Below are 23534 nucleotides of genomic sequence, written 5' to 3'. Positions count from 1 at the left end.
CGGTTCCATCAGTGAAGTCAGAAGAATCAGCACTTCATGTTCGTGGGCGCAGGGAATGGGGGTGGGGGTCATACCTGGCGATGCTCAGGGGTTACTGCTGGCTGGCTCTGGACTCGGGTATTACTCCTGGCGGTGCTCGGGGCACCTTCTGGGATGCCAGGGATTGAACCCTGGGTCGGCTGCGTGCAAGGCAGCTGTACTCTCCCTGAACTATGACTCTGCCCCCAGCACTTTGTGTTCTTCATGTTGAGTAAGTACCCGCCGTGCTTTGTCCAGCCACACACTGCGGGAAGTCATCCACACCCCCCACTGACCACATGCCAGCTCTCTCCTGGCTCTGGGTACCAAGATCACTTGTGGCTGAGCCTAGGGGCCCCTAAGCAGTGCTGGGGATTGATCACAAGGGGCTGGGGGCCCAGGGAAGGACACAGTCCTATCAGGGAAGTGCCTATATTGTGGGGGGTGGGGGGGCGTTGCTCCCGCTGGCCCCAAGACATCAGGGTGACTTTGCGATCTCTGAGACACCCCGCAGCGTCCTCGGGAGAGGGACGCGTTCTCAGGAGCAGCGGGACGGTTGGGAACGAGGGTGTTCCAGGAAAGGGGACAGTTCGTACCTGGAAAGAGCAGAGTGTGCTCAGAAAAAGGCAAGGAGTTCTGGCCGTACCAAGGGCGCAGTGGAAGTTGCCAGGACATGAGGCTTTAGAGCCACAGTGACAACTCGGAACTCAGGGGAGCCACTGGAGGACACTGAAGGGGAAGAGGGAGTCCAGGAGTCTTTTGTTTTCTGGTGTTTGAGAGGGGCACACTCAGTGGTGCGCAGGGATTGTTCCTGGCTGTGCACTCAGGGACAGAGAGTCTCTTGCCCGCACGCCTGGCTGTCTTCCCCATGGCCCTTCGGAGGGGATGGGCTCCAGCTTCCCTCCCTGCCCCGAGCAGAGCTCCCGGTGACTGAAGACCACGGGAACCTAGCCACAGCCATGCTCAAGGCCCCTCTCCACACGTTCGGACAAGCCTCATGCATGAAGGTACCGGCAGAGGAACCCAGGTGTGTGTAATCCCATCAACGGCCAACATCCAGAGACTTAAAAGCAAGCTCCCAGAAGCGATATCTTATAATCTACTTTTCCCTCTGGGAGAAACTGGCAAGCTACCGAGAGCTTCTTGTCCACATGGGACAGCCTTGCAAGCTTCCCATGGTGTATCCATATGCCCAAACCAGTAACAATGATGGGTCTCATTCCCCTGACCCTGAAAGAGCCTCCAATGCAGCATCATTGGGAAGGCCGAGTAGAGAGAGGCTTCTAAAATCTCAGGGATAGGATGAATGGAGAAGTTACCGCTTGAGAAATTTGACGATCAACGGGATTTCATGATTCGTGATTCGTGTGCACTCAGGGGTCACTCTTGGCTGGGCTCAGGTGACTACACTTGGGGTATACACTCTCTCTAGCCCATGGGGAGAGGGGTTAGTTTGTACTTGGGGGGACCACGCCCAGCAGTTTCTAGGCTTTCCTCTTGGCTCTCTGCTCAGGTATCACTCCTGGTAGTGCTGAGACCATATGGGATGCCGGGGGAACTAATCCTGGTCAGCCGCATCCAAGGCAAGCGCCCCACCCACTGTGCTCTTGCTCTAACCCCAACAGGGGGTTATTTTCATGGGTTCAAACTCACATCCTCATAAGTGGGAGCAGGGAGACGTTTGCTTTTTTGGGTCACACCCAGCGATGCTCAGGGGTTACTCCTGGCTCTGCACTCAGGAATTACTCCTGGCAGTGCCTGGGGGACCATATGGGGTGCCGGGGATCGAACCCGAGTCGGCCGCATGCAAGGCAAACGCCCTACCCGCTGTGCTATGGCTCCAGCCCCAGGAGAAGTTCGCTTTTTAGTTCGGCAGGATTTTGCCCAGGATCTGGGACAGTCTGAGTTTCTGAGTCTCGGCAGGGGGCGGCTCTTCGTTTCTTAAACTGGGAAGTTTCAACACCATGTGAGGTTGTACATGTTATGAATGTGGAGGCCATGGAAATTTGTTTTATTCTATTTTATTTTATTTGCTTTTTGGGTCACACCCGGCGATGCACAGGGGTTACTCCTGGCTTTGCACTCAGGAATTACTCCTGGCAGTGCTCAGGGGACCATATGGGCATATGGGATGCTGGGATTTGAACCTGGGTCAGCCACGTGCAAGGCAAACACCCTACCCACTGTGCTATCACTCCAGCCCCGGAAATTTGTTTTAGAATGAATGTATGATTTAGGACTCTCACATGCTTGGCTTATGTACCGATCCATTGTATGGAGCTGTAAAAATACCAGGTTTCAGGATCAGAGAGATTGTTCAGAAGTGAAAATGTTTTGCCTTGGATGTGGCTAATCCAGGTTTGATCCCTGGCATTGCAAATGGCTTCCTGAGCACCACCAGTTATGAACCCTGAGCACAGAATCAGGAGCAAGCCCTGAGCATCACAGGGCATTGCCCAATACCCCCCCAAATTGTACCACTGTAGCACTGTCGTCCCATTGTTCATCAATTTGCTCAAGCAGGCACCAGTAACATCTCCATTGTGAGATTTGTTACTGTTTTTGGCATATCGAATACACCACGGGGAGCTTGCCAGGCTCTGCCACGTGGGCAGGATCCTCTCAATAGCTTGCCGGGCTCTCCGAGAGGGGCAGAGGAATCGAACCTGGGTCGGTCACATGCAAGGCAAATGCCCTATCTGCTGTGCTGTAGTGAGTGGTTGCAAGGCCAACCCCCAAAAATTGAAATTAAAAAATGCCAGAGTCACATAAAAGTTTCTCAGGTGAAGGGCCAGATAGATGACTCAAAGCACATGCTTTCATGTAGCGCCCCAGGGTAGAGAAGGAACCACTATGACAATGACAGTTGGAAATGATCACCCTGGGTATGAGCTTCCTGCTGAAGGGAGGTAAGGGGACTAACATAATAACCTGTATTGCAAAGTACCCGTATTGCAAACCATAATGCCCATAAGGAGTGAGAGAAGAGAGAGGAAGAGGAGGAGGAGGAAGAGGAGGAGGAGGAGGAGGAGGAGGAGGAGGAGGAGGAAGAGGAGGAGGAGGAGGAGGAGGAGGAGGAGGAGGAGGAGGAGGAGGAGGAGGAGGAGGAGGAGGAGGGGGGGGAGGGAGAAGACCTCCCTTTAGAGGCAGGCTGGGGTGGGAGAGGTGGGGGAGGGAAAGTACCTGGGCCCTTGGCGGTGGGAATTGTTACAATGAGGGATGCGTGTTGGAACATTCTGTGGCTGAAACCCAATCATGAACAGCTTTGTAACTGTGTATCTCATGGTGACTCACTTTTTAAAAATTGGAGTTGCAGGGGCCTGAGCGATGCTAGTACAGTGGGTAGCACATCCGCCTCGCACACGGCTAACCTGGGTTCGATACCTGGCATCCCATAGGGCATTTGCCTTGCACACGATGGACCTGGGTTCGATCCCCAGCATCCCATATGGTCAGCGCTAGATTCAGCAGCCACAGAAGGAGGCCTCCCGAGTCAGCTCCCCCGCACCGTCTGTCCCCCCACCCCCACCCCCTGCCCCCAGCACCAGTGAGCAAAGCCCCGGTGTCCCCACAGCCCGAGAACTGCCTTCTCTGAAGAAAGGCTCGCAGGTGGGGTGGGGAGAGGGTGTCCCCAGATGCAGAGGCTAGGGGGCAATGAAGAAGGACAAAACTCTCGCTCCTGTTGTCAACAAAAATGTTTTTATTCTCCGTCTTCCCCCAGGAGACCAGAGGGGGAGGGGAGGGAGGGCCTTTGGCAGGAAACTGAGTCCCATGGGATGGAAACCGGCCGCTTCTGGGTTCCTGCAGGCCCCCATCCCTCCCCCAAGGGTGGGACCCCGGAAGCCCCGGGGCCCAGGCAGGGGGGTGGGCGGCTCAGGACTGCCGCTGCAGGAAGTGCAGGCCCACCTTCTTATTGGGGACCAGAACAATCCGGGCCATGTCCGTCACCTCCCCAGTCTCGGGGGCCAGCGCGATCTTGTAGTGCTGGATCAGCTGCAAGGGAAGCGGCAGCCGGGCTGGTGAGGGTCGGCCCGAGCCCCGCCCCCGCGCGCCCGCCCCCCCCCCCCGCCCCCCTGGCCCGCCCCGCCTCACCCGGGTCAGGATCAGCTGCATCTCCAGCTCGGCCAGCCGGCGGCCCAAGCAGGCCCGCACCCCAAAGCCGAAGGGCACCGAGCCGAAGGCGTGGAGCACCCCGGCGTTCTCGGGCTGACTGTCCCTGAGCCAGCGCTGGGGCCGGAAGCTGTCGGGCTCCGGGAAGGTGCTCGCGTCCCGGGACACCACGTAGTGGCAGAAGACAAACTGGGTCTGCGCGGAGCAGGGGGGAGGAGGGACGGATGAAGGAAAGGCAGGCAGGCGGCGGGGGGGGGGGGGGTCCCCCAGCTGGACTCCCCGCGCCCTCGCTCCCCACTCACGTTCTTGGGGAAGAAGAAACCGTTGATTTCCATGTCCTTCTCCGTGATGACGCGGGAGTTAATGGGGACCACAGGGTAGAGGCTGAGGGGGAGATAAAGCACCATCAGGGCAGGGCCCCGGGCTCAGTGGGTGAGGCCTCGCCTTGCAGTGTATGAGGCCCTGGGTTCGAGTCCTGATACCGAAGGGTACCTGAGCACTGCAGGAGGGCCCCTAAACATTACCAGGTGTGTTCCCCCACCCCCGAGCAAAACAACATCCTCCAGATCAGAACCAGAGCGATAGATAGCACAGTGGGGAGGGCGCTTGCCTTGCACGCAGCCCACCCGGGTTCTATCCCCAGCACCGCCAGGAATGATTCCTGAGCACAGAGCCAGGAGGTAGGCCTGAGCATCACCGGATGTGAACCAAAAAACAACAGCAACGGAAAAAAAAAGGCCAGAGCAATAGTACAGCGGGTAGAGCATTCGCCTTGCACGTGGCAGACCCGAGTTTGATCCTCGGCATCCCACATGGTGCCCCCAACCCCGCCAGGAGTAATTCCTGAGCGCAGAACCAGGAGTAACCCCTGAGCAGCGTTGGATATGTGACCAACTAAACAAAACTAAACTAACAACAACGAAAATCTCAAAAATTAAAGTGCAGGGGCTGGAGCAATAGCACAGCGGGTAGGGTGTTTGCCTTGCACGAGGCCAACCCGGGTTCGATTCCCAGCATCACATATGGTCCCCCGAGCACCGCCAGGAGTAATTCCTGAGTGCAAAGCCAGGAGTAACCCCTGAGTATTGCTGGGTGTGACCCAAAAAGCAAAAAAAAAAAAAAAAAAAAATTAAAGTGCAGTTCTGGAGTCGGGGAGAGAGGTCCAGTGGACAAGCACGTGCCGAGCATAGAGGAGGTCCTGGGCTCAGTCCCTGGCACTCTCAGTCCCCAAGCTCTGCTGAGGTGGCCCTGGTGGCCTCAGAGCACTGCCAGGCTGAGCCCCAGAGGCAGTAGATCTGTCCCTGTTCTCCTAGCACCATCCTCAACACCACTGGCGGTGTCCCCTATGTAAGAGAACCAAACCGGGGCGAGAGAGAGGCGTGGGGGTTTTGTCTGCTGGTACCTGGCAGCATCACTCCAGCCCCGAGAGGCCCAGGTTCGATCCCCAACACCACAGGGCCCCCTGAGCACCACCAGGCCTATTCCCAAACCCAGACTCCCAAAGGAGGGACAAGTGTCCACCCCTTCCTTGAACCTCGCCCCTCGGGTCCCCCGGGTGCCTTCTCCCAGCTGGCCCCGCAGCCTCTGCCCCTTCCCACGCCTGCCTCAAAGCCTCCGTGCTCCCGCGAGGAGCACCTACCGCAAGGTCTCCTTGAGCACCGCCTTGAGCAGGGGCAGGCGGGCAAAGTCCTTGTGCTGGGGCTTGCGGCCCACGGGCACCACGCCCACCACCTCCTCATACAGGGCGTCCTGCAGCTCGGGGTCCTTGGAGAGGTGGTACAGGGCCCAGGTCAGCGTGTTGGAAGTCTGCGAGTGACAGGGAGGGAGAGGAAGTCAGGACGGTTCTGGGGAAGAGGCGAGCAAGGGCGTGTGCCAGAGCAGTGGGGACAAGCAAGTGCCCAGCCGTCACGGCCCCTCCCATAAACGCAGACTGGATGATGGGCCACAGGACAGGGACCCCTCCCCCTGACATCAGGGGCCAGGGCAGAGAGCACCAGAGGTATGAGTGCACGGGAAAGGAGGTACAGAGAAGGCGTCTGTGACAGGCTGGTCAGTTCACCACTTAGTGGACAGAGCATGTAGCCCCCGGGGCCCCAGACAGGCTTTCGGGGTCCGGCAGGAACCCCTCTTGTCAGAACACCATCTCCTAGGCAGATGGAATAGAGAAGGGGTCACTAAGAAAATGGTGGCTGGAGGAACCAGTTGGGATGGGAGATGTGTGCCGAAAGTAGGTAATGGACCAAACATGATGGCCTCTCAGTGTCTGTGTTGCAAGCCATAATGCCCAAAAGTAGAGAGAGAGTATGGGGAATATTGTCTGCCATGGAGGCAGGGGGAGGGTGGGAAAGGGGGGGTATATTGGGGATATCGGTGGTGGGGAATGTGCACTGGGATGGGTATTTGATCATTGTGAGATTGTAACCCAAACATGAAAGCTTGTAACTATCTCACAGTGAGTCAATAAAATTAAGAAAATTAAAAAAAAAAAAAGAACACCATCTCCTATAAGATAACACAGTATGAGACCAACACCCAAGGATGATAGAAACAAGGGCCAGGAGGATTGGTCCGTGGTTGGAAGCCTCAAGGGCTGGGGGAGAGGGCAGCTGGGATAGAGAAGGGACCATTATGACAATGATGGTTGGAGGGATGGCGCTGGATGGGAGGTGTGTGCTGACAGTGGGTAAAGGACCAAACACGAGGGTCTCTCCGTATCTGTACTGCAAACCATAGTGCCCGAAAGGAGAGAGAGAGAAAGAAGAGAAACACCTGCCACAGAAGCAAGGCAGGGGGTGGGGGTGGCGTGGGGTGGGGTCGGGTGGCAGGAGGGACCCTGGGGACACTGGTGGTGGGAAACATACAGTGGTGGAGGGGTGGGTGTTGGAACACCGTATGCCCGAAACCCAATTATGAAAGCTTTTTAACTGTGTATCTCATGGTGAGTCAATACAAAATTAAAAAACAAACAAACGACAGAAGACTATCATCCCGGTCTAGGAGATGGAGCTGGGGGCTGGAGCCTGCCCTGCTGGCGCCCTGGGTCCCACACGCATGAGAAGCGGCTGTCCCCAGCCCTGGGCTGAGGTGCCCCCCTCTCCGGGAGCAGGTGCCTATGTGTGTGGGGGGGGGCAGGGGCTGGAGCTCTGTCTCCACGTGCACCCCCACATACTCACCGTGTCCACGCCGGCCAGGAGCAGCTCTGGCAGGCTGCCCATGGCCTCCCGGGGGCTGAGGAGGCTGCTGCTCAGCAGGAAGTGCAGGTACCCGGATATCTGCACCCCGTCCGGCCCCTTGGCCTGCAGCTCGGCCGCTATCTCCTTGATTTTCTCATCAATCAGCTTCTTCCCTGTGGAGGCCACAAGGCAAGGTTCAAAGTCAAGGTCATTCAGAGGCCATGGGAATGGTCTGGCATCAGCCCCACCAGGAGCTGCCCGACCCCCGTATGTGAAAGCCTGACCCCAGGAGACTGTCCAAGCAAACGGTCAATTCTGCCACTCAGGTTCTAGAGCTGGCCCTGCCCTTCTCGTCTCCAGGCTCGATCCCTGGAACCCCATATGATCTCTTGAACCCCTGAACCTCTCTCTCTCTCTCTCTCTCTCTCTCTCTCTCTCTCTCACACACACACACACACACACACACACACATACTGAGCACGGAGCCAGGAGTAAGCCCTGAGCACCGTAGGGTGTAGCCCCCAAAAGAAAAACAATCATATACATCTTAGTTCCTTCTCATGATTGGCTCAGAACATTTTATAGACATCTCTTCGCTGGACTGTCTGAGAACATTTTATTTTATTTTATTTTATTTCATTTGGCTTTTCAGGCTGGCAGTGCTCAGGGGTTACTCCTGGCTCTGAGCTCAGGAATTACTCCTGGCAGTGCTTGCAGGAACAAATGGGAAATTAAGGATTAAATCCAGCTTGGCTGCATGCAAGGCAAGTGCCCCACCTGCTATATTATCTCCAGTCCTTCATAACCATCACTTGTATCATTTGTCATCCTGTTGCTCATCAATTTGCTCAAGCGCATGCCAGTAACATCTCCATTCATCCCTGTTGTGTGATAGTGTAGCCCAATGGCATATGCTTGCTCCAGGAACACAAAGAGACTCAAACCATTTGTTCAGGGTCTTGATGAAGAAGTATGACTATCTCATAGGTGGGTGGCCAAGCACTCTTTTGAAGTCCCATGGAATTTAGTCGGTAACAGCTCTAGTCCAGTGGTCGTCTCCAAATCGCATTACATGTCTGGCCTACCTGATTTTCGACACCTTGGCAAATGAGACAGCATCCCTAATTCTCAATCGTTGGCAAAGGTCAGAACTCCGGATTTCTTCTCACTTGAGTGAAACATGATACTCCAATATAGTTCTTTCAATTCCTCTTTGGGATACCTGAATAGCGCTCTCATCCTGTTTGCATAGGGCCCAGGTCTCTGAGGCGTATGTTAGTGCAGGAAGAACAGTGGAGTCGAAAAGATGTGCCCGGAGCCGGAGGTTCTTCATCCTCTTAACAAGTTCTTCAACACTCTTGGGTTTTTTTTGCTTTTTGATTTTTGGGTCACACCTGGCGATGCACAGGGGTTACTCCTGGCTCTGCACTCAGGAATTAACCCTGGCAGTGCTCAGGGGACCATATGGGATGCTGGGAATCGAACCCGGGTTGGCCGCATGCAAGGCAAATGCCCTACCCGCTGTACTATCGCTCCAGCCCCTCTTCGACACTCTTGAAGATGTTCCACACCGCTCTCTTCCTCCTGAGGTAGAGAGCTCAGGTGCCAGATCGTTCATCATGTTGAGCTCTCGACTTAGGTACACATAACTGCTGCATTCAGAGATGTTCATTCCATTGAGAGCAAATGGAACGTCAGGAACTAGTTCATTCTCATGAACATTGTCTTTATGAGATTCAGCTGCAGTCCGACCTTCCCACACTCATGGTCGAAGTCTGCTGTCTACCAGCATTCGTGCCACTTGGCTAATGTTTGGTGTTATTAGAACCATGTCATCAGCAAAGTAGAGGTGGTGTAGTTGCCAACCGTCTATCTTCACTCCCATTCCTTCCCATTCCAGTCTTCGCATGACGTTCTCGAGGGTGGTACTGAAGAGGTTCGGTGAAATGGCATCGCCCTGCTGAACCCCTCTCTTTACATTGATGATCACTTCCTTGTAGAATGGTGAGATCCTGGTGGTGAATCCATAATAGAGCTCATGGAGGATCCTGATGTACTGAGTTTGAACACCCTGTTTGGCTAGGGCTTCGATGACCCCTTCAGTTTCAACAGAATCAAAGGCCTTCTTTAAATCAATGAACGTTAGACAAAGCAGCATCTTGAACTCTCGAGAAACCTCAATGAGCTCGGTCACCAAGTGGATATAGTCGATAGTGCTGAGTCCTTTTTGGAACCCAGCTTGTTCTCATGGTTGTCCTTTGTCTAGTGTTCTGCCAATCTTATTCAGGATGACTTGAGTGAATAACTTGTAGATGACGGACAACAGGCAGATCGGGCGATAGTTGCCGATGTCGTGGATGTCTCCCTTCTTGTACAACAGGATGGTCCTGCTGGTTTTCCATTGGGATGGAACCTTGCATTCAGACAGGTAGCATGTGAAGAGCCAAGCCAGTGTATCAATGAGTACTGGTGGCAGATTCTTCAGGTGTTCGGGTCTGATCTTGTCTGGACCGGGTGCTATACGCTTTTTTTACTGATGAAATGATGTGTTGGATTTCAGAAGGGAGAACGCTGAAAACGATGTATCCATCCTGCGGAATTTGGTATGTGGGCAGGTGGACATGGCTATTGAAGAGATCTGAGTAGAAGTTGTGGATAATCTTTTTCATTGTCCTTCTGGAAGATGTAATAGATCCATCAGGATGTCAGAGGGCAGTCATCTTGGTCTTTTGGTTGATGAAGGACAGGAGAGCGTTGCGAATACTTTTCCCGGCTTCTGCCGCATCGGCCAACATGGGTGTGGTTTTTCTTTGAGGTCTTTCTTTATCGCTTCTCTGCACAACTTTGTGAGCTCGGATGCTAGCCTGTGATTGCCTGACGTTCGTGCCAAACAATGTTGGTGAATGAGCTCGAGAGTTTCTGAAGACAGGCGTCTGTTTGTGGCTTTCTCTCTCGGCGTTCCTCGCACAGTCATGGAGGTGCTGAACCAGTGCCCTACCTGCTGTATTATCTCCAGCCCCTTATAACCACGTGATATATCACATCACTCTTTTCACCTGATTGGCCCAGAACATTTTTATAAATGATTCATTCTTTGTGTAATTTGCTCAAAACGTTTTTGTTTTCTTTTTGGACTACATCCAGTGATGCTCAGGGATTACTCCTGGCTCTGCATTTAGGAATCACTTCTGGTGGTGCTCAGGGGACCATAAAGGATGACAGGGACAATTGAGCCCAGGTGAGCAACATGCCAGGCTTGCTGTAGTCTCTCTCTCTCTTCTGTCTGTCTCTGTCTGTCTGTCTTTCTCTCTCTCTCTCTCTCTCTCTCTCTCTCTCTCTCTCTCTCTCTCTCACACACACACACACACACACACACACACACACACTCATGCCCTTCTGTGATTGACTCAGAACATTACATACATCTCATTCCCTTTCCAGAACTGACTATACACCTCCTGCTGGCCCACCTCCCAGAATTAACTCATCCACTCCCACAGACTTGCCATCTAAGCAGCCCAGACACACACAATAAAAAGCTTCCCCCAGTTGCTGGACAGACTCTTTCTCTGGAGGCCTCCTCAGCGTCAACCCCTACAGTTTGCTTTTTGCCTTCAATAAGCGTGCCCTGGGCCGGAGTGATAGTACAGCAGGGAGGGAGCTTGCCTTGCATGCAGCCGACCCGGGTTTGATCCCTGGCATCCCATATGGTCCCCGGAGCACCACTAGGAGTTATCCCTGGGTGCAGAGCCAGAAGTGAGTGGCCTCTGAGCACTGCCAGGTGTGCCTCACCCAATCAATCAGTCAATCAATAATTAATAAGGGGCTGGAGTGATAGCACAGTGGGTAGGGCATTTGCCTTGCACGCGGCCAACCCGGGTTCAAATCCCAGCATCCCATATGGTCCCCTCAGCACCGCCAGGGGTGATTCCTGAGTGCATGAGCCAGGAGTGACCCCTGTGCATCGCTGGGTGTGACCCATAAAGCAAAAAAAAAAAAAAGTCTATCAATAAAATAGACTTCCTCTGCTCTAGTCTAAAGATCTCAATCCTCTGGTAAATTTGCTCAGACCCAGCAAGGTCAAGGTTCGAGCTTCTCCTCTCCAAGTTCAGAGCAAAGAATCTGAGGGTCAGAAAGGTCCCTGGAAGAAGGTGAGTCACAGACTCTGAGACAACCATCCCCACACACCCGTGCCCCAACACGTCCGGTCCGGACCACTCACCGAAGGCAAAGATGTTATTCCAGCCTTCCATGTACCAGTCCCAGAAGGGCAGCACGGAGCGGGTCCACTTGGGGAGAAAGGTGGAGTAGACAGAGTAGCGGAACATTTGCTGTACCGAGTTGATGAAGGTCACGGTGTCCTGGGGGATGGACGGTTTCAGACAGCCCATGCGTTTCTCAAACAGGATGTAGCAAATGGCTGGCAGTGCACACAGAGCATTACGGGAGGGCAGGTGGGTGGGTGGCTCCGAGCCGGGGGAGCCCCGCAGGGCCCTGGACCAAGCCTGGTGCCTCCCCCCTCCCCCCACCCCCCACCAGTTCTCCCAGCACAGACCTTCCAGGGCAAAGTAGTAGAGCTGGTGTGCTATGTCAGACACCTTGTCCCCCGAGGCGCTGTCCACCCGCAGCTGCTCCAGCCGCACCATGAAGTCGTCGATCACCTCGTTCAGCACGTCCGTGTAGAGCGCAGCCTCTCCGGGCTTCAGGAGCCGCTGGTTCAGGGCTTGCCGCAGCTGGTACCACTCGTGGCCGTCCCTGAGTCACACAGATGAAAGGGTACAAGGGGGAGGAGTGTGGGGGCGGGGGGCAGGCCAAACTCCAGAGCCACCGTTCCTGAGGAGGCCACAGGACCCAGAATCGGTCTGATGCTGTTTCCCCTCAAGGGCGGAAGCTTATCAAAAAGTCAATGAGGGGGGCTGGGGCGATAGCACAGCGGGGAGGGCGTTTGCCTTGCCGAGGCCGACCCGGGTTCGATCCCCGGCATCCCATATGGTCCCCCAAGCACCGCCAGGAGTAATTCCTGAGTGCAAAGCCAGGAGTAACCCCTGAGCATCGCCGGGTGTGACACAAAAAGAAAAAAAAAAAGAAGTTAATTCCTGAGCGCAGAACCAGGAGTAACCCCTGAGCATCGCCGGATGTGACCCAAAAAGCAAAAAAAAAAAAAAAAAAGAAAGAAAAGAAAAGTCAATGAAGCCTTGATACTTGTCTTTTTTGTGGGGGTGGACTCTCCTAGGAGTGCTCAGGGCTTACTCCTAGCTCTGCGCTCAAGGATCACTCCCAGGAGACCAGAGTGGGTGCAAAGATTCAAACCCAGGTCAGTCAGTCATGTGCAAGGTCAGCATCCCAAGTCTTGAGATTTTTCAAAAGAGAAATTAATGGGAGCGATCAGCCTGACCCCAGCAGCTCCTAAAGACAGAGTTATTATCAAGGTCGAATGCCTGACCCCTCCTTGGTGATCCAGGACCAATTTTACTGCCTCCCACTCAAAAAAAGTGACCAAAATACAGATTCTAGATAAGGAAGGAAAAAAACAAAGCCAGTCATTTTTTTGGGGGGAGGGGACTCCATCACATGCTACAGCAAAAGCCTCCTGAGCCCGATTCACAGCCCTGCAACCTAAGTCTGACCCCCTGGGGAGAGATCCTTCTACATGTGTGTGTGACAGACTCAACTGTGTGTGTGTGACATACTCAGCCCATCCTTCAACGCACACAAAATCACCTTGACCTTGAGGCCAGGGCTGAAGCCTCCCTGTGTCTCTGGCCACAGCACATACATGAGAATCCTATGGGACAATATGTGCTCAACCCAGAATTGGAGAGAGATTTCAACCCCCCCCCCCCCGCCCCAGCCTGGTGGCAACGTTGCTCCCATCAGAAACAGGTATGTCCCCTGATGATTCAAGTCGGTATCTTTGCAACCAGGATGTAGAAAAATGGACATGGAAAGATCCTAGAGGAAATCTTGGAGATACTCCAGCCTAAACTTCCTGTCTCTCATGTGACAGACACAAGGCCCCGCAGGGTAAATATTCGTCTGTCCAAAGCTGTATAGTCTATACTGGAGAAAGTCCATGAACAGACCTTGGGCTTTCCCCCCACCAGCCCCACTTCTGTCGTCTAGACTGAAAATCAGGCTCACAGGAAATCCAAGAGATCCTTCTCTACACAACCCCCAGGAGGCCCATGGCCACCACTCCCCCCCCCCCACCAGCTGACCCCTGGGGACTCCAGTCCTGACCGTCCAAGCCCAGCTCACGTGGTGAAAGGCCCGTAGGCCAGGCCGTGCAGGTTCCGGTGTTCCTTCCACAGCTCCATGTCGTTCCGCACTGGGTACTTGCCCTCCTGCCTCATCACCTGCTCCAGGAGCGGGGCACTGGCCAGGTTCACGTGGACCTGGTGGCCGACCTGGGTCAGCCACATCGGGCCATACTCAGCCTTGTTCAGCACCTGTGACATTCAAACAAAGGTGAATGATTATGGGGCTCGAGCGACAGCACAGCGGGGAGGGCATTTGCCTTGCACTCGGCCGACCCGGGTTCCCAGCATCCCATATGGTCCTCCGAACACCGCCAGGAGTAATTCATGAGTGCAGAACCAAGAGTAAGCCTGGAGCACCACCAGGTGTGACCCAAAAAGCCAAAAAAAAAAAAATAGTGAATGACTATGGCCCAGCCAGGCTAGTAACTTCCAGGGAGGAGTTGGGAACAAGTGGGGTCTGTTTGGCCACGTCCCAGTAGGTGGGGTGTACAGGAGGGCATTGTTAGGGTGGTCCCGTGTTTACAAAGGAGAATAGACTCAAAAGGACACAAGGAGCTAGACTCCTGATTGCAAAGGGGAAACTGAGGCTGGAGGAATGCATTTGTGGAAAGATGGATGCATGACTGGCTGAGATATAGATATTTGGGATCCAGGAGGTTCTTTTGTTTTAATTTTTTTTGAGGGAACATAGTTTAGAACAGCACTGATATTATTGTTTTATGCGCGCGCGCATGCGCGCACGCGCACACACACACACACACGCAATGCCACATGTACCTACCCAATTCCAGAGTAACCAAGATCCCTCTGCCATTATCTGAGTTTCTTCCCTGGAAGTCACTTAGCATTTTCAGATCACAGTTTTATTTGTTGTGCTTTGTTTTGTTTTGTACCCAGCAGGACTCAAGACTTGCTCCTGGCTCTGCATTCAGGAATCACTCCTGGTGGTGCTCAGATGACCATGTGGGATGCCGGGCATCGAATGCAGGTGGGCTGCATGCAAAGCAAGTGCACTACCCACTATACTATCTCTCCGGCCCCCCGGATCATGGTTCTTTTGACTGCATCTCAGAGTTGTTTCCACTGGGCCTGGTCTTATCTCTTGCTTGGTTTCTGTACATTCCCCAAATAAGCAAGATCATCTGGTGTCCGTCTTTTTCTTTCTGACTCAATCTACCCTCCAATCCACCCAAGTTGTAATGAACAGCAAGATTTCATCTTTTCTGAGAGCTGAGCATTATCCCATAGGAAAGTGGGTAAGGAACCTTGCTTGTACGTGGTCAGCCTGGGCTTGATTCCCGGCATCCCATATGGTCCCCTGAGCCCACCAGGAGTGATCCCAGAGCTCAGAACCAGCAGTAAGACCTGAACACCACTGTGTGTGGCAAGGCAAGGCAGAAGGAAAGAAAAACATCTGTATCCCTTTGCAGGGGAAAGAGATGCAGAGAACTAGTAGAGTGGGCAGAGAGTTTGCCTTGCTTCTGGCTGACCCAGTTTCAATCCCTGGCACGCCGTATGATTCCCCACCAGGTGTGATCCCAGATCACCAGTGGTTGTGACCCCCAAACAAAACAAGACACACACACACACAACTTATAGCTCCTAAGAGAATACAACAAAATTGCCTCATTATATTACCCCAATGCTAAGAATCCACCCTGAGCGAACTCCACCTCTTCCTAAAAGACAGCCTGGAAGCCCATTTCCATGGGATCCACACTCTGACCTGCAGAAAATGAAAACTGAGGGGCTGGAGTGATAGGACAGTGGGTAGAACACTCGCCTGGCATGCAGCCTACCTGGGTTCAATCCCAGCACCCCATATGATTCTCCCAAACACCGCCAGGAGTGATGCCAAGTGCCTGTACTCAGGCATCACTCCTGACAGGGCTCGGGGGACCCCCCGGGGTACGAGGGATCAAACTCAGGCCGGCCGTGTACAAGGCAAGTGACCTGCCCTATTTCCTGTTGCTTCTAAGAAGGTAAGCGTAGGCAAGGGTAATAGCTTGGGGGTCAGGATGCGCACCTTGCAGTCACAAGGACCCAGGTTCCAATCCCAGTGCCACATGACCCTCCAAGCACCACTCAGAGGGCTGAGTTTTGCTGGGCATGATCCCCCAACCCTCTGAGCACTTACTTGGGAGCACCCATCTCCCCTTCAGGAATATCAGCATTTGCCATTTGCTTTCCAGTGTGCTGAGGTTTAACTGAGAGGATGCAGTCAATGGTTTCTGTCTGAAGGCGAGGCAAGATAGGGCCAGAGAGAGAGTACAGTGGGTAGGTCACTTGCCTTGCACATGGCTAACCTGGGTTTAATCTCTGGTACCCCAGATAGTCCCCTGAGCCCAGTCAGGAATGATGTGTGAGTACAGTGCAGAGCCAGAGTAAGATATAAGAAAGAAAGAAAGAAAGAAAGAAAGAAAGAAAGAAAGAAAGAAAGAAAGAAAGAAAGAAAGAAAGAAAGAAAGAAAGAAAGAAAGAAAGAAAGGAAGGAAGGAAGGAAGGAGGGAAGGAGGGAAGGAGGGAAGGAGGGAAGGAGGAAGGGAAGGAGGGAAGGAAAGAAGGAGGGAAGGAGGGAAGGAGAGTGGGAGGGAGAGAGGGAGGGAAGGAAGGAAGGAAGGAAGGAAGGAAGGAAGGAAGGAAGGAAGGAAGGAAGGAAGGAAGGAAGGAAGGAAGGAAGGAAGGAAGGAAGGAAGGAAGGGAGAAAGTTCTTAGGCATTTTCAAAAGCACTCTGAGCACTCTGGGGTGGGGGAACCCAACTCACCCCAAGTTGAGAAACTTGGCTATAACCCAAATCTTTTTTTCCCTAATTGTGTTTTATTGAATCACCTTGAGATACAGTTACAAAGTTGCTCATGATTGGGTTTCAGTTATACAATGTTCCAGCCCCGGTCCCTTCACCAGAGAACATTTCCCGCCACCAATGTCCCGAGTTTCCCTCCTGCCCCCACCAACCTTCCTCTATGGCAGATACTTTTCTTCTCACTCTCATTTTCTTTCTATCTCTCTTACTTTCATTTCAGGTACTGTGATAACTCCAGCCTCTTAGTTTATGTCCTAATTATTTCCTTGTAAAGAATTCTTTGTAAGAAATTACATCTTACTTTAAAGTTTGGCTTCCTTTCTCCCTCATTCAGTTCAAATTCCTTTGTATGTGACTTAAAAAAAAAAAACACGCCACAAAACTGCAAAGTCATGGTTTATAGAGTTCACTTTCTTCTTTACACAGAAACCGGCTTGTTAGATGCTCCAGAGCACAAACAGTGTCACGCTGTAGAATTCCTGGAATCTGGCACTTCTTGGAACCGGAAGCTCCAGACTCCAGCCAAGCCGGTGGGGGTGGGAGCCACTGGGGTGGGTCCTTGGAGGCGACCCTCACTTCAGCCCTCTCCTCCCCTTCCCCATCTCAGTCCCTTCGCTTGGTGGGACTTACCCAGCATCTATTTATGTCAGGACTTATTTTAGAAGGACACCGGAACCCTCGCTGGGAAGTCTGTAGTGTCTCCAAGCCGCCCATCGAGGCTGTAACCTGAGTTGCACGGAGAGCCCCAGGTTCCTGGCTGAGGTCCTGGGTGTCACAGCAGAACCGAGCCTGCCGGATGGAGGGGACAGTGGCCTCTGCCAGCTGACTCCCTCCTGAGGAGCTAGGGCACTGCATTCCTTCACCTGCCACAAAGGAGCACTCCTGTCGTGTCCGCCCCTCCCCCCCGCTTTGCCACCCCCCCCTCCCCAGCCAGGATTGATCTAGGATTGGGGAGTATCTCCCAGAGCACAACAGAAAAGATCTTTCTGGGAGACTTCGTGGGTTCAGAGACACTAGAGAATGTATAACACAGGTTCTAAGACACTGCGGCATTGTTGGGGGAACGGAAATGGCCTCCCCGCTCTGGGCTCCTCGTCACCTCTGCCAGGGATGGAGATACACCTGAGAGTCACAGAGCAGCCCTTGAGCATGGTGGGGACGGGGTGGGGGGCGGCAAAGGCTCTGAGAGGCAGGGACACAACCCGACTCTCGAGACTGTGTCCAGTCTCCAAAAGCCGAGATCAGAGGGCTGGGAACGAAGCGTGAGGTGGTAAGTTCGACCCCCCACTTCCGAGGCAGGCACCAGTTAAACAGGAGTCTGGCACCTCTGCTGTGTGTGGTCCCCAGGGCCACCCACCATGTCCGGCCATGGGAGCATGAGCACCACAGCTAAAGGCTGCCCCCCCCCCCGGTGCTCACTGCCACTTACAAAAGACATGCAAGCATGGAAGTTGGGGCTGACGTTCAGCAAGCACAGGTGCTCAAGCACGACAAAAGGGGTGTAGGCTTTGGTGAGCACTGAGTGTGTGAGCACCACCAGCAGCCCTGTGTGTGACCCTGGTCATCAAAACAACATCGAGAGAAGGAGAAAGATGAAGGGATAAATAACCCCTTAAAAAATAAGAAGGTGGGGGGCTGGAGCGATAGCACAGCGGGTAGGGCGTTTGCCTTGCACGCAGCCAACCTGGGTTCGATTCCCAGCATCCCATGTGGTCCCCCAGCACCGCCAGGAGTAATTCCTGAGTGCAGAGCCAGGAATAACCCCTGAGCATTGCTGGGTGTGACCCCAAGAGCAAAAAGAGAAGAAGAAGAACAGTAGGACCAGCGAGATAGCACAGCAGGGAGGGCATTTGCCTTGCACACGGCCGACTCAGGTTCAATCCCCAGCACCCCATGTTGTCCCCCCAAGCCTGCCAGGAGTGACCCCTAAGCACTGTCAGTGTGACCCCAAAATAATAATAATAATAATATGGCGCTGGAGCAATAGTACAGTGGGTATAGCGTTTGCCTTGCATGCAGCCAACCAGGGTTCAATACCCAGCATCCCATATGGTCCCCAAGCACTGCCTGGAGTAAATCCTGAGTGCAGAGCCAGGAGTAGCCCCTGGGCACCGCCGGGTGTGACCCCAAGAGAAATAATAATAACAGTGGAGAGTTAGTACAGGGATGAAGAGACCCTCTTGCATCCTGCCGATCCCAGTTTGGTTCCCACAGCACAGACAGTCCCCTGAGTACTACCAGGAGTGACCCCCGAGTGCAAGTCAGGAATAGCGCTGAGCACTGCTGGGTGTGAACTAAAAACCACCACCACCACCAATAGTGGCTGGAGAGCTCAGTGGGATGAGCCCCTGCGCTGCATGCAGGGGGCCCGGCTCCAAACCCAGCACTGCCTGATCCCCCAGTTACTACCAAGACTGCCCGTGAGCACAGAGCTGGGAGTAGGCCCTGAGCATTTCTGGGTGTGGCTTAAAAGCCTAGTAATAATAATATGTGTAATAAAAGCGAGGATTCGAGTGATAGTGCAGTGGGCAGGGCACTTGAACACTCCTGTTCAAGTGATTTCTGAGTGCAGAGCCAGAAGTGAGCCCTGAGCACAGAGGGTGTAGACCAGAAACCAAATAAGTACTTTAAAAAAAAAAAACAAATAAGGTGCTGGAGCGTTAGCACAGCGGGTAGGGCATTTGCCTTGCATGCGGCCGAACCTGGTTCAGTTCCCAGCATCCCATATGGTCCCCTGAGCACTTCCAGGGGTAATTCCTGAGTGCAGAGACAGGAGTAAACCCTGTGCATCACTGGATGTGACCCAAAATGCAAAATATATATGTATTTATATATAAATTATATATAGCACTGTATCACTGTCATCCCATTTTTTATCAATTTGCTCGAGCAGGCACAGTAGCGTCTCCATTGTGAGACTTGTTGTTACTGTTTTTGGCATATTGAATATGCCACAGGTAGCTTGCCAGGCTCTGCCGTGCGGGCGGGATACTCCCGGTAGCTTGCCGGGGTCTCTGAGAGGGATGGAGGAATTGAACTCAGGTCGGCCACATGCAAGACAAACACCTTACCCACTGTGCTATAAATAAGCACTGTCACTGTATCACTGTCATCCCATTACTCATCAATTTGCTCGGGCGGGCACCAGTTACATCTCCACTGTGAGATTTGTTGTTACTCCTTTCAGCACTCACTTTGTGTCCAGAGTGATCCTTTCCAAGTATCATTGTCACAGTGCTCCCTCCTCTGTCCTGACTGTGCTCCCCCTCCCCCTCGGTGGCAAGCTCACATGGCCCCTGTTCCTTGGGTATTATTCACATACTATGTTTTTCTCTATCCCACAAATCAGTGCGATCAATCGATGTCCCTCTCCTGACTCATTTCACTCAGCCTGATACTCTCCATGTCCATCCACTTAGAAGCAAATTTCATGACTTCATTTTTCCTGATGGCTGCGTAGTATTCCATCATGTAGATGTACCATAGCTTCTTGATCCACTCGTCTATTCTCGGGCACTTGATATAACCCATGTTTGATCTCCATCACCACACAACCTCACGAGGAGGACCCCTGGATGTAGCTGTGGGGGACCCTAGACCTGGCGGGCTGGTGTTGGTGGCCCCAGATCTGAGCTGAACCATGAACGCTAATCCAGGTGGCTGAGCATTGCGGGACGTGGCCCTGGGGGTGCCGGTGCCACTTGGCAGCCTTCTCCTGCCCTCGACAAAAAAACAAACTTCCCCGAGAACGAGACTAGGTCTGGGTAAACCTAGTTGCTTCTGTGGACAGTGGGGAAGCATCAAGGGAAAAGGGAGGGCGCTGACCTCGGGCTGCTTTTCAGGAAGGCAGAGCTCTCGAGTACTTTGCTCCAACCAGAGGCTGTGACTAAACGTTAAACATTCCCCAGGCTTGGAGGGCCCGCTCGGGATGGGAGATGCGTGCTGAAAGTAGACTATAGACCCAACATGACGGCCACTTCATGCCTGGATTGCAAACCACAACACCCTAAAGGAGAGAGAGAAAGTAAAAGGGAATGTGCCTGCCACAGAGGTGGGGGGTGGGGGGTGGTTAATGGGTGGGGGTGGGAGATGGGATACTGGGAACACTGGTGGTGGAGAATGGGCACTGGTGGAGGGATGGGTACTCAATCATTGTATGACTGAAACGCAAGCACGAAACGTTGTAAGTCTGTAACTGTACCTCAGTGATTCAGTAAAATATATATATATATATACATTTTTTTAAAAAAAAAAAGGAAAATAGGGGCTGGAGTGGTAGCACAGCAGATAAGGGCATGCCTTGCAAGCGGCCGACCCGGGTTCGATTCCCAGCATCCCATGTGGTCCCCCGAGCACAGCCAGGAGTAATTCCTGAATGCAAAAGCCAGGAGTAACCCCTGAGCATAACTGGGTGTGACCCAAAAAGCAAAAAAAAAAAAAAAAAAAAAAAGGAAAATAGGCTATCTTGCCACAGCAGCCAGTAGTGAAGAATCTGCGCTGGTGGGCACCACAAGCCGGAGAATGCTCCAGACCCCAGAGGGCCAACAACACCGGGGTGCCAGACGGAGAAGGTGCAGCATCCCCGCCTTCTCCAGATGGAGTCCCGGCGACACTGAGCTTCTGCTAACACAACTCTGGTATGTGGGACTGGGATATCTCTCCAAACCGCGTGGCCGCATAAGTGGCCAAACCCAGCAGCTGAGCCTTAGAGTCTTTTTTTTTCTTTTTGGGTCACACCTGGCGATGCACAGGAGCTACTCCTGGCTCTGCACTCAGGAATTACTCCTGGCGGTGCTCAGGGGACCATATGGGATGCTGGGAATCGAACCCGGGTTGGCCGCGTGCAAGGCAAACGCCCTACCCGCTGTGCTATTGCTCCAGCCCCTGGGACCTTAGAGTCTTATTCGTTTGTTTCGTTTGTTTTATTTGAGGTTTTTTCCACACCGGCAATGTTCGGGGATTACTTCTCACTCTCGGTGGTACTGGCGGCACCATACAGGATTCCCAGGGATGGAACTCAGGGGTGCTGCGTGAAAGGCAAGTGCCCTCCCCACTGTCCTATTGTTCGGTCCCTTATCAATTATTTCTTGCACTGCTCAAAGGGCTCAAGGCCACGCTCAGCAAGACCCAGCTAAGCAGGCTGACTCCTGGCTCTGTGCTCAGGGACCCTTCTCCCTCTCTGAAGCATACAGGGACCCTATTTGGTGCTGGGGGTTGAACCTGGGTGGTTGTTTTTTTTTTTAATTCTGTTGATATTACAGCAGGTAGGGCACTTGCCTTGCATGCAGCTGACCCGGGTTTGATCCCTGGCATCCCATAGCCCTCCTCCTCCCACCCCACCAGCAGGAGGGATGCCTGAGTGCAGAACCAGGAGTAACTCCTGAGCATCACTGGGTATAACCCAAAACCTCTCCCCCCGACGCCGCCAAAAAAACTGTCTACTGGTACAATGGGAGAGGGAACGGGGCTGGAATGTTTTACGCAATAACAGCCCTGATATTAACAGCATTGGAAAACAGACTTTAAATTATTATTATTATTATTATTATTATTATTATTATTATGCTTTTTGGGTCACACCCAACGATGCACAGGGGTTACTCCTGACTCTGCACTCAGGAATTACTCTTGGCGGTGCTCGGGGGACCCTATGGAATGCTGGGAATCGAACCCGGGTTGGCCACATGCAAGGCAAACGCCCTCCCCACTGTGCTATCGCTCTAGCCCCTAAAATAAATTTTTTAAAAAACTTTTTTGTCTTCCTTCATGAGCATATCCAGTGGTTCTGGGAGCCTGTTAGGTTTTTTAAATGAACTTAGTCGAGTGTTTATTTAATAGATCTTGATATCTGGGCTCAAATGTCTCATCCATGTGGTATACAGGCAAGTACTCCCGGTTCTGCACCGGACAGTGGACAATCTGTACAATTGTCCAACGACAAAGACCGAGAAAGCTCCAGGCCAGCCCGGTAACGGGAGGCTAATCTCTAGAAGGCTTTACGGTAACATGAGTACTGCGTAAGCAGAATCTACTTCTCAGTGGTATTAGCCAAACCGAAGGAAGAATGTGTTAATAAGAACGAGAGTGGCTGGTACAAAACCCAGACGGTTGTTCTCTTTGCTTTGTTTTTGGTATTTGTTTTGTTTTGGAACCACACCTGACAGTGCTCAGGGGTTAGTCCTGATCCTGCACTCAGGGATCCCTCCTGGCAGGCTTTGGGGAGACCCTAGGGTGTACTGAGAATTGAACCCAGGTCGGCTACATGCAAGGCAAGTGTACTACCTGCTGTATCCCCTCCCTGGCTCTGAAAGAAGAAGTTAATGAAAAGGCAGCTCATGCTCATGTCTTCAAAGAATCGTTATCGCTTCATCAGCACACTGCCCCAAGTGACACACAGGTCAGGGCAATCCTTATCAATATTCCAGCAGCAAGGAAAACAAGAGCCAAAAAGAGAAAGACAAAAGGGAAACATCCAATGAAAAAGCAACTGTACTGTGAAAGACCCCCCCCCCGCCCCGCCCCTGGGCGCACCTGTGCCACCCCAACAAAGAGGCAGCCTGGGGTCTGGGAGAGGCACCTGAACATCCGAATCTGACCAGGTTAATGTCCCAAATGCATCAAGAGGGGCCAGAGAGAAAGTAGGTAAAGGGATATTCCTGATAACCTTTCAGAATCTGAACTGCAGGGGGGCTGGAGCGATAGCACAGCGGGTAGGGCGTTTCCCAGCTAGGTTCGATTCCCAGCATTCCATAGGGTCCCCTGAGCACCGCCAGGAGTAATTCCTGAGTGCAGAGCCAGGAGTAACCCCAGTGCATCGCCAGGTGTGACCCAAAAAACAAAACAAAACAGAATCTGAACTGCAAACCACAAAACCCGAAGGAGAGAGGGAAAGAGAAAGAGAGAGGAAAAGAGACGGGGAGGTGGGGAGAGAGGGAGAGAGAGAGAGAAGAAATACTCCTGCCTTAAAGGCAGGCAGGGATGGGGGGTGGGCAGTGAAGGGAGGGAACCTGGGGACACTGGTGCTGGGAAATGTACCCTGGTGGAGGGACGGGTGTTGAAACACTGTACGACTGAAACCTAATCATGAACTGCTTTGTAAGGGTCTATAGCACAGTGATTCAATTCATTAAAAATTAACCAAAAAAAAAAGAGGTGCCAGAGAGATAGGA

At 52.9% G+C, this 23534-nt stretch overlaps 1 protein-coding gene across 1 annotated transcript in view; it reads right to left on the bottom strand.

The window, feature by feature from the left end:
* Window positions 1-3695: 3695 nt before the first annotated feature.
* LOC101541473 (sterol 26-hydroxylase, mitochondrial) overlaps window positions 3696-23534 on the bottom strand; it is a 28030-nt gene continuing 8191 nt past the window's right edge. Inside the window, exons 2-9 of the mRNA XM_055123185.1 lie at window positions 13560-13750; window positions 11857-12056; window positions 11524-11721; window positions 7302-7474; window positions 5768-5934; window positions 4431-4512; window positions 4111-4323; window positions 3696-4011 (exon numbers count right to left, since the gene is read on the bottom strand). Coding sequence (XP_054979160.1) covers window positions 3892-4011; window positions 4111-4323; window positions 4431-4512; window positions 5768-5934; window positions 7302-7474; window positions 11524-11721; window positions 11857-12056; window positions 13560-13750 — 1344 coding nt within the window. The 3' untranslated portion in view covers window positions 3696-3891. The remainder of the gene's footprint in view (window positions 4012-4110; window positions 4324-4430; window positions 4513-5767; window positions 5935-7301; window positions 7475-11523; window positions 11722-11856; window positions 12057-13559; window positions 13751-23534) is intronic.

Source organism: Sorex araneus, chromosome X (genome assembly GCF_027595985.1).
Source record: "Sorex araneus isolate mSorAra2 chromosome X, mSorAra2.pri, whole genome shotgun sequence".
Classification (NCBI taxonomy): Eukaryota; Metazoa; Chordata; class Mammalia; order Eulipotyphla; family Soricidae; genus Sorex; species Sorex araneus.
Note: the sequence above shows the minus strand (reverse complement) of the source record. Positions and strands in the feature narration are given on the sequence as shown.